The 11826-nt window shown below is 36.6% G+C and overlaps 1 protein-coding gene across 1 annotated transcript; it reads right to left on the reverse strand.

The window, feature by feature from the left end:
- Positions 1-9814: 9814 nt before the first annotated feature.
- Positions 9815-11442, reverse strand: LOC145133154 (UPF0481 protein At3g47200-like). The gene is made up of 2 exons (XM_079068087.1): positions 11349-11442; positions 9815-11276 (listed from the first exon to the last, which is right to left on the reverse strand). The coding sequence occupies exon 2, from the start codon at positions 11260-11262 to the stop codon at positions 9961-9963; it is 1302 nt and encodes a 433-aa protein (XP_078924213.1). The 5' UTR covers positions 11263-11276; positions 11349-11442; the 3' UTR covers positions 9815-9960.
- Between the last annotated feature and the right edge of the window lie 384 nt (positions 11443-11826).

Consider the following 11826-nt stretch of genomic DNA (forward strand, 5'->3'; position numbering starts at 1 on the left):
TCCCCAATAAAACACCCAAATGAGAAATTAGGGCTAGGATCCAACAACATTATTTACAACTTAGAAAAGGGATGCCGTAATCTAAAAGTAAATAATTTGAAGGTAAGTGAATGACGATTCACTAATTTTCACCATGAAAAACGAAAAGAGATTAAGTTTTAAATGTATTTGAAAATTCCTAGATTTCTTTTGAGATTCATTGAACATTTCAATAGCATGTTTAAATCTCGATATGCACTTCAAATTTGCGACTGGGATACCGATGATCGCAAACAAGTTGTGAATAACCATGCGAATCGACATGGTGCACTCAATGTCTCTATCACCTAATCAATGTGCCGGTTAGCCACGCGCGCTCCATTGATCTATGATAAACATCGAGCCACCATTCTCCACCAATGTCAATCCCAAATTAGTGTGCCGGTTAGCCACGCACGCTCCACTAACGTTTGACAAGGGTACGAAGTGTAATTCCATGGAATAGCATCATTTTCACATTTTACCCTAAAGTAACTAAGATGGGAATTTGAAAAACATTGTAGTTACTTTGCAATATTCATTATACTTATAATGAGGAATTAAGTGCCCTATCCTATCCGTTCGGCTAACGACCCTCCACCAGTCAAGCAAGCGGTGGGTGTGAGTGTACACCCATTAAGCGCCATTTTATAGGCAGCAACCTTATACCCACCTTATATACTGGCTTCGTGAATGAGGCCTACTAGCGATAAGACTAGCTTATTCTTATACATATATATTTATTAATCTTGTAATAATATAATAGTATAGTGTTGAATTTTAAACTTGTAAAATTCTAAGGGTTTGAAATTTAAATCATTCAAAATTAAACTTTTAATCACAAAATTTAAATTTCAAAAGTTGAGGACAAGTTTTGAACTTTTCAAAACACAAGGGATCAAATAACAAATAATATAAATCAAACAATTAATTTAGTGATTATCTATATTTGACCTAATTCAATTTCTTGCAAGATAAATTACCCAATTAATTCAAATAATCAATTTTAATCATATAAGGAATTTATTATCTAATCAGTTGGTAATTATCTTGTGTTTTGACAAGGATAATCTTTCAATAACAATAAAAATTGAATTTTATCAGTTAAAAACATTTAAGGCAATTATCCTTCATCAAAACAGCAAGTAAATCCGAAAATCCCTCTGTCTGATGCGCCGACTCGCCGAGTCACTCACTGGACTCGCCGAGTTGGGCCAACTCGCCGAGTCCAGATACTGACTCGCCGAGTTGGGTTGGGCAGAGGCAAGAAAAATGATTTTCAGCAAGGATTCGACAATTACATCACATACAACAGAAACCAATCAAGGCTCTGATACCACTGATGGGTTTTATGCATAAGAACAATCCTATGTGCTCATACAAACCCTAATGCTTGGATCTAGGTTTCTCTATTGAACATGCAATGAATCCAAGACTTATAAACCCTAATCTAGCATACATAATTTCGAAATTAACATATAACATCAGATCTAGATGTTTACCTCTTCAAAGGAAGCTTGAATCTTCTTTCTTGGAGCTTAGAGTCACAAGTGCAACTCCTCTAATGGCTTACAAACACCACAAGCAAGAAGGAAACTATGAGAGAAGAGGGAGGATGCTTAATTTCGGCCTAGGGTTTCTCTTGGGAAGCAAGTGGCCGAAAATTGAAGCGTATGGGTCTTATTTATACTGTAGGCTGCTAGGGTTTCAGTCTAAACCCTAATGGACAGTTTAATGACCAAGCAGCCCAAGGAACCTTCTAGAATAAGGCCCTTGGACGAAAATATGATGATTCCTCATCATAATTTCGTTCCCCCTTAGTCCATTAGGTTTCCCAGCCCAAAACTTAACTATCACACACCTGACAGTTTAAGCCCCTTTATTTAATTAATCTCTTTTAGTCACCAAATTAATTCCTAATTAATTTATGACTAATACTAATTAAATAAATATGATTTCTCCTTTAATATATTATTCTTATAATATATTAATAAACCATAATATCCTCTCTCTTTCTTTAAATTACCTTGTCAAGTTGCTTTGGTGAAGGCAACCCAAAAGGACCATGCATAACCGGGTCAAGTACATACCAAATATAGTTACGGGCTTAGACACTAATCCAACAGGTTCCGTATAGATAATGTCTCCAAATATTTAACGCAAAGACCACTGTTCCCAACTCCAAATCGTGAGTTGTATAATTAACTTCACGTGCTTTCAGATGTCTCGAGGCATAGGCAATAACCTTTCCTCGTTGCATGAGCACACAGCCTAGGCCCTGATTAGATGCACCGCAGTAGACAATGAAGTCCTCCGTCCCTTCGGGCAGGGATAAGACAGTTGTGTTGCATAAGGCCTGCTTCAACGTTTGAAACGCAGTGTCTTGCTTTTCTCCCAACTAGAGGTTACCCATTTCTGAGTCAGGGTGGTTAAGGGCTTAGCAATCCTGGATAATTTCTGGATAAACCTGCGATAATAGCCAGCGAGACCCAAGAATTGACGAATTTCTGTGGGTGTCTTTGGTGCTGACCAATTCTCAATCGCCTTGATTTTGGAAGGGTCCACGTGTATGCCTTCTTCGCTAACCACGTTACCGAGGAACATTACTTTTCTGATCCAGAATTCACACTTTGAGAATTTTGCATATAGCTTCTCCGCCCTTAGGATTTCTAGCACTAGTCTCAAGTGCTATTTATGATCTTCTTCACTCCGAGAGTAGACAAGTATATCATCAATGAATACTATTACAAACTTGTCTAGGAAAGGGCGGCACACCCGATTCATCAAATCCATGAATACAGCGGGTGCATTGGTTAGACCAAAGGGCATCACTACAAACTCATAGTCAGCATACCGAGTCCGAAAAGCTGTCTTGGGAACATCATTCTCATGGACTCGTAACTGGTGGTACCGTGATCTCAGGTCTATCTTTGAGAAATAGCTGGCTCCTTGGAGTTGATCGAAGAGGTCGTCGATTCTGGGTAGGGGATAATGGTTTTTGATGGTAATATTGTTCATTTCACGATAATCTATGCACATCCGAAAGGACCCATCCTTCTTTTTCACGAATAGAATCGGGGCTCCCTAGGGTGAGGAACTTTGTCGGATGTATCCCTTGTTGAGTAGCTCATTGAGCTGGCTGGATAACTCTTGCATTTCTGCCGGCACTAGACGGTATGGGGATTTAGCTACATGAGTAGCCCCGGGAATTAAGTCGATACGGAACTCGACTTGGCGCTCGGGAGGGATTCGGGGGAAGATCTTCGGGGAAAACATCAGGAAAGTTGCAGACTTCGGGGATGCTCTCAAGGTCTTTAACTTCCTATTTCTCATTAACAACATGGTCTAGGAATGCATGGCACTCCTTTCGCAGATATTTCTAAGCCTTGACGCATGAAATGATATGGAGGTTCGAACTGAGTTTATCGCCATACATAATAAGGGCTTCGTCGGATGGCAGATTGAGTCGTATGGATTTTTCGTAACAAAGAATATCGGAACAATTGGGGCTCAACCAATCCATGCCAATGATAACGTCGAAGGGTTTTATGGAAATTGGCATAAGGTCTATTGGAAAAGAATGATCGTTTAAGGTAAGTGTACAGCCTATGAATATGTTGTTAGTACTCTCTTTCTTTCTGTTAGCGATCTCGACAGTGAATTTTTCGGTTAAAGGTTGAGATTTACACTTGAGTAGATGTTTAAATGCATGACTGACACAACTTCTCTCCGCACCAGAATCGAAAAGAATGCATGCATAAGAGTTGTCGAGGAGGAACGTACCTGTAACAACAGTGGGATCAGCAACCGCCTCCTCCTGGCACATCGCTAGCACCTTCCCTATGTTACCACCTGTTGTTTCCTTGGGGCAATTTCTCTTGAAGTTCCCAACCTCCCTACAACCATAACAAGCTTGACCCACACCCGCTCTAGAAGCTTGATTGGTCGGTTGAGCTGGTGTCTTGCAAAATCGAGCCGTGTGCCCCTTTCGGCCACATTTGTCACATTGCATCTCCCTACAAACTCCCAAATGATGGAAATAGCATTTGTTGCACAAGGGCAAATTCCCAGCGTAACGACTGGGAGTTGTTGGAGTAATGGGGACAGTAGCAGGGGTGGTAGCGGCATGAACTGCCACTACCTGTTGTTTCTTGGAGGGCTCCTGCAAAGACTGGCCCTTACGTTTGTTCCAGAATTTATTCTTCCCACCACTCTCCTTTGATGATTCGGGAACGGTTGTTACTGCATGAAGATCAACCCCGTGATCTATAAGAGTTTGTGCTAAACACTTGGCGCTGTCGAAAGTGGAAGGTTTAGCAGCGAAGACATTTCCTTGAGTTGGGGGCGTCAATCCCCAAATGTATCTCTCTATTTTCTTGCTTTCCGGGGTAACCATCCCCGAACAGAGAAGAGCCAGATCACAAAATCTTGCTGTATAGGAGGCAATGTCGGAACCCTTCATCTTCAGGTTCCAAAGCTCGTGTTCCAACTTCTGCATCTCGCCCCTCGGGCAGTACTCAGCAAGCATGAGTTCCTTTAAGCTCTCCCAACCCATGGCATTTGCCACTGGCAGAGTTAGGGATTTGACCCAGCTAGTCCACCAAGTCAATGCTCTATCAGTGAAGGTGCAGGCGGCAAACTTCACCTTGCTGGCCTCCGAAACAAGCACAAATTTCGAAAATTGATTCGATCTTCTCGAACCATCGGGTTAGGGCAATGACTCCACCATTGCCATGGAAAGATTTAGGTTTTGCGTTCATGAAATACTTATAGGAACACTCCTTTTGATGTCCCTGACCGCCGTCAAGGCTACGAGGATCGGGTCCACCTCCTGATCCTCCAGAACCACCCTGATTTATTTGAGACATTACAGCAGCCACAACGGCCGTAACTGCTGCCTGGAACAACGCAGGATCGAACTGAGGAGGTGGTGGCGGTGGAGGATTGTTGTTCTGTTTGTTGGGTCTCTTCCTGGGAGGCATCTTTCTCTAAAAGATACAAGGGAAAGAATGACGATAAGCCTCCTATATGATCATGAATCAAATATTTTTGAGCTAGATATATCCTAATCCTATAACGATAATAAAGACCTATAATGATAGCTATTAACAATAACAAGGAACTGCAAGCCTTTCGTTATAAGGATTTGTACCAATAGTGATGACTCTGTGCAGTGATATAGTACCATAAAATACTCCTATAATATTTTAACTATGTTTTTTCCTTAGTATAGGATTTGGTGAGTTTTATACATGTCGCAACACCGCAGTCACTCCCAAACACATGTTAGTCATATCTCAGACAAATATAGTTGATCAGGTTATATTGGCCCCACATATGACTACATAACTGTCCAGGTTTAACCGTAGTGTCCAACTCGCCATAAATACTTTTATGTAGTTCTTACCATGTTATGGCTTCTTGTACGTATGTATGCTTGTATACTTTTTGTAAAAATACTTGTATTTTTAGAGTATACTTTTAGTTACAGAGCACTTCGGCCCCTTTAGTGTTTATAGTTGTATACCATGTAAGGTTCGATATACTTAGTTCACTATAAACACGAGCTCTGATACCAATCTGTCACACCCCCAAACTGGAACGGCGGAAACGTTCAGGGGTGGATGACGTCATGTATAGTATCACAACAATTGCATCATAGTAATCAAAGTAAACACAACCATTACATTGATTAAGTAAAACATTTACATCTTTTTGATTCATATTTATATATATCAAAAGTATAATAAAAGTAAAAGACGTGACTCTATACGCTCCGTATTCTCAAAATCTCTATGTGTACCTGTCTACTGATTTCCTGAGAATACAAGCAGTTTTGAAAGAGTATTAGCATAAAGCTGGTGAGTTCATAAGCATGTTTTTGTAAGGAAAATCGGTTAATGAATCAATGAAAGTATATGTATGTTTCCAAGAAAATCCAATATTTTCTAACATATGTATTTTGTTACTGAATCTCATAATGTATTAGTTCATATGTCTAGTTACCATTGAATGTGTTGTGCATTGTTTGTTTGAATGAGAAATCCTCTTTTACATGAAAAACCTTGGCTATCACCAGTATGTATAGTAAGTTTGGAAGAACTCTGAAAACTCTAATATGTATAGTAGTTCTATTACTTTATAATAAAACTAATTGAAGTTATTATCATTCATATATTAATCGTATATCCTTAGTACCAAATTTATGATTGTTATAACCATACTTGACCACTGAATTGCCTGAACGACGTTCTTCAGGTGTCGGAATCGAAATGACTTTGTCACCCAGGCCTGCCGGCCTAACTGTAGCTAACAGTTATGGTGCGGGATTGTCAATCCCATATAGATCTATACACAAACTCACGTTCTCCCGCCAGGAGATTCTGGTTATAATCTCAGGACTTTTGTTAGTACTTAAGCAAGTACGCGAAGAAAGCTCAATCATAAAATGCTATACTAACGATTAAGTGTAGAATAAAATGAATCCTTTTAATTTAACTAGTTAAGTATGTCTCATAAACTATACTTTATATAGCTTATATGTTTGATCACATTGAATCTATGTTTGTACATTGATAAGGCAATTGTTCCATAAACTATACCTATTATGGTTTATATGTTCGTTAATGTATTCCATTCATGTTTTACACTGAAAAACTCTATGATTTGTGTTGAAAACCTCCCTTATGATCAACAATAGACAAAAGGGATGAAATATCCTAATACATGATAAAAGTATGAAAATTGTGTGGTTGTGCCAATTGTATCAGTTTTAAGTGTATTGAAATCCTTTTTGTATAATTTTACAAGATCAATGATGTTTGGCTTGTATTCCCCCCTGAAAACGTTAAAACTGTAAAGAAATATGGGTATGAACTCACTTGATTAGGAGTGACTTGGATGAATAACAATAACAAGATGCTTGGTATGCGAAGTGAAGTCCTGAGCACAATACGGTCCTATTAAGCACATATTAACATGTATAAGCCTACAATTAGTGTCTAAAACCACTAACAATCATAGGATACACCCTTAGGATGTAGGAAACACTCACAAAGAAGTGTTAGAATCAAGAATGAGGGACAAGAAAGTGTTCACGGCCAAACCTCCATGGGTTTACGGCGCAAGAGGTGTTCACGGCCCATGAACACATGAAGTGTTTACGGCCCAAGATAGGTTCACGGCCCAAGAAGACATGATTACTTGAAGGATTTTCGGCCCATTATGAAGGGTTCACATCCCTAGGAAGGGTTCACGGCCGTGAACTCTTGAAGACCATGAAGATGGTGATGAAAAAGTGATGAATCAAGGCTAGAATCAAGGGGTTTCTAAGCATGAACAAGTAAGGGATGAAATACTTACATTTTGAGGCCTTTAAGAGTGTTCACGGTTAAAGATAGTTGAGAGAGAATGGGGATGTTCACGGCTGGAGCTTGAGAAATGAGGAGAAAAATGTCTGAATCACATATATATATATATATATATATATATATATATATATATATATATATATATATATATATATATATATATATATATATATATATATATATATGGAGGGTGGTTCACGGCCCAGGCATGGGTTCACGGCCGTGAACCTAGTTTGCGGCTGTCAACTCCCTTTGAAGGCGTTCCACGCTCGATTGCAAACTACAGATTCCAAGATAATGCTTCCCAAAATTCAACCCTTGAGTGTATTAGGCTTAAAGACTCTCAAACTGACCCTGAATACAATAAAGCGATAACAGATTCGAGTCTGACTTTTATTGGATGAATTTGATTTACAGATAAAGATTTCGGGTTGTCACACATTAACTTTGCTAGAAACTCAAGAGAAGAAAAGGTGCAACCAGGATACAATTTAATTTCCACTTCTTCTAACAACTGTGAAAAATCATCATCCACACCGCTACCCCTTGTATTCGAGGTTCCTTCGTCGAGGTTGGTATCATTTTCTCTCGACTCCCACATCACATTGTTGATTAATACGTTCATTTCGTTACTTGGCAAGACGACGAGAGGAATTAAAGAATCACCATGATAGATCCAAGTTGTGTACGACTTACTGAAACCATTTATAAATATATGACATTCCACTGCTGTCGGATACTTGAAGTAACAGTTATCACATTTTTGACACGCACATGTGATTTTACCATTACTATCACAGTGTGACTTGGAATTCTCGATAAAAGCTTTGAGTCCTGCTTGGAACTCGGGATAGTTTCGATGTGGATTACTAGTCCAACTTTTATCAATAGACATGATGTTGTTGAAACATAATTTCGGGATTAGAGTTTAGTCTACGAAATTAACATTGTTTTTTTTTTTTACAATCCACATTGTTTTTTTAAAAAAAAAAATTAACATCCTACTTTATTTGTAACATTGTACTTTTATAGCATCTTACTATTGTACATTTTTATATATATTTTTTATTTTGTAAAATTTATTTTTGGTTTATTTTTCAAATATAGCATTGTACTTTTATAGCATCTTACATGCATTTTATTTCTTCGAGTTGTATAATAATTAATGATAACTTAATTTATTAAGTCACTTGATTATTTTTTATTCTTTTAGTAATTTATTTCAATTACATTTAGTTTCTTTTTTACCGTCTAGATTAAAAAAAATATATATTAAATACATATACCATAAAAGTAGCGTTATTACTTATACAATTTGGTATATTCGAAATCACATTTACCTCTTCGGATTCAATATAAATACACATACCTTAAATGGTTGTTGTTAATCATTTCATTATTAAAAAACATTTTAAAAATCATTGAAGTTAGTTAAAATTCGTTTAATCAATTTGGTCGATTTTTTTTTGTTAACTGCCACGTCATTTATTCGACATTTAATGGCAACAAGGTTAGGTCTTTAGCGACGACTTGCGTCGCTGATATTATTTTTATGCGTTCAAAGAGTACCCCAACCATTGGATTAGAAATACGATCCAACAGATGTAGTTTGACAGACCGTGAGAAGGCGGATCGATGTCATTGACCATTACCGGCAACACAAATAGCGGCGACACTTACCTTTAGCGGCGACATATCAATATGTCGCCACTAAAGATAAGTGTCGCCGGTAATGACCGTATTCCTTGTAGTGAAACACAATATCCTCTTCATACATGGTTTGTAAAGCTTGAGATTTGGTTTTAACGTCATTGTCACGTCCACTATTGAACCACTATTGAAGAAAATGTTTTTAACCGAATACACACAAAACAAAGAACGTTATTCATCGAACATATTTCTTAACCTACTCAACGAATATTAAATATATTTATTGCTGTTGGTCTTTTTTTAATAGCGTCACTTGCCTGTATTTAATAGTTGCTCCTTTGAAATAAAATAAAATAAAGTATAAAGAAATATTAATATTATTCAATTGACTTATTTTGTAATATACAAATGATAGGAGATTGTGATGTGAACAACCATTAATGCTTAAATATTACTATTATATATTCAATGACTTATTTTACGTCTATAATTTAGTAGAAATTACACTTCAAATATACTATAACTAGTATTTTTAGATGTAGTCTATGAATTTCAAAATCAAACCCATATTTTTTTAGACCTTTATAATCTACTTCTTCATTTATCTCTTCAAAACAAAAACACCTTAGTTTTCTACGGATAATAACTAGAGCATTTTCGATTAATCAAAAACCAACTTTTCTAAAAAGGACAATCATGATTTAAAAGCAATAAGATTTATAGTAGTATACCTACAAAGCTGCTGCTAAAATAAGAACAATTTACTGGACCTGGCATACATTATACATGTATATATTTGTTGAACTGGTGATTTAATAAACAGAGAGGAAAAAGAAAATAAAAATACATGGAAGTAAAAACGTGAACAACAATACGGAACAAACAATGAAAATCTAATAGCCAATTCATTGCAACTAGGAAGTTATGCAGCCTTTATACCATAGATGGTCTGAACCACGGTAAGAACAAATAGAATGGTTCCAGCAAATAGAGCAATGATATTCCATGGACTACTGAAATATTTACGCCTCAACACAGCAATAATATTTGGCCAGTAACCATTGTAATAGGAATCCATATGTTCCCATTGCTGAGAATAAAAGAAATCAACGATAGGAACTTCTTTGCATATGCTGTTTATCATATCTGCAGCCTTCTCATTCGAGCCTAAATCATTGACGAGGACTTCTGAGTTTACCAACATGGCAACATCCTCTGGGGTATCAATAAGCATATCCATGGCACAGGCATATGCTGTAACATAATTAGGAACATCTGACGAATGCTCATATATAATCAGGTTCCTCAAAACCAATTCAGTGAAATCATCGATACACACTACTGGCATCTTGAGAGCTGGCTTAAACCAAAACAACGGGAACCACGAAAATCTAGGTAACTTCAGTTTCATCGCCATTGGCCAATTTGTATCTTCGTGAGGCCTAAAGTTCACCCCTGCTCTATCCAGTTCCACAGCGGAGTGGCCTTTTGGAATTGATTCAAATTCTGATGGTATATCATTTCTAGGCTGGTAACACTTGTGCACAAGGCTTAGAAGATGATCATGAGTATGTTCTTCGTCTTCATTGTCTAGTACTAATTCGGCTTCAAAAATGTTGTAGTAAATTAGAAGTACTTGAATATGTTTAGTAAGAGAGGTCGGTGGTTTAAGTTTCATAATAGTACACTGAAAGATGTCTTCAAGAACAAAGAAAGGGATTTGGTTTTCTATCAAAAGCAGATCATAAATTACTGATTGGGTAATCAACATGTTTTTCAGAAGTGGTCTATCTTTTTTTGAAAGATGATAAATAAAATTGAGTATGAAACAGCTATCTAATACCATCATGCGAGCAAGGTCAACATCTTCGTAGGTAGGCATCCCCACATAACATGACCTGATTCGGTCTAATGAACCACTCACCTTCTTAACACATGTTTTTAACGTTTTCTCTGGCTTGGAATCTAAACGATCCAAAAGATCGTGTAAAAATGTTTCTTTCTGAACTTCAAATCCTTTCAAATTTTGGTCTTCATGGTGAAGAGGTCCAATAGAGACAACCCGAGGGCAAAAAGAACTTGGGCTAAGATCTCGGAACAAACTGGGAACCATATAAATTGATGGAAGAAGTTGATTCTGATCATTCTTTTTGCAATCAAGTAGAAGTTGCACAGTTTGCCCAATTATATCTGCTGATCTAATCTTCACAACAACACGTTCCATTCAGCTTAATTTTCCTGCTTAATCAAACAGTAAAATTTAAAAAAGCAGTATAAAATCTATAGAACTCCTAAAAATAATATAGTTACCTTCTTTAATGTGAACACAACTTCAATGGTTTAGTTTTGAGAGCGTTGTACAGTTGTACTCTATGGCGCACACAGACAGCCACAAACACACACACAAAGCCCAACATACATACAAGCAAACACACACACAAATACATATATATATATATATATATATATATATATATATATATATATATATATATATATATATATATATATATATATATATAGCAATTGATCAAATGAGAACACTTAAAAGATTGACAACGCGAGAACAATTCTGGACCAATCAATATACAAGGGTATATTAGTAATTCTATATTTTAATTAAATTAAAATAAAATAAAATTCAATCAATTTCCCTTCAATTTAGGATTAGTTACCAAAAAACAAAAAAATATTCTATTTTTAATTTTACTTATTAATGGAATATAAAAAACAGTTTTACCAAAATTTAATTTAAAAATGAATAAAATCTATTTATTTCCTTGAATTT

This window comes from Lactuca virosa, chromosome 8 (assembly GCF_052849685.1).
Source record: "Lactuca virosa cultivar CGN04683 chromosome 8, Lactuca_virosa_CGN04683_v6, whole genome shotgun sequence".
In the NCBI taxonomy this organism is placed as follows: domain Eukaryota; kingdom Viridiplantae; phylum Streptophyta; class Magnoliopsida; order Asterales; family Asteraceae; genus Lactuca; species Lactuca virosa.

Excerpts from the sequence above, each read along its gene's own strand:
- LOC145133154 (XM_079068087.1), bottom strand. The coding sequence starts at position 11,262 with ATGGAACGTGTTGTTGTGAAGATTAGATCAGCAGATATAATTGGGCAA.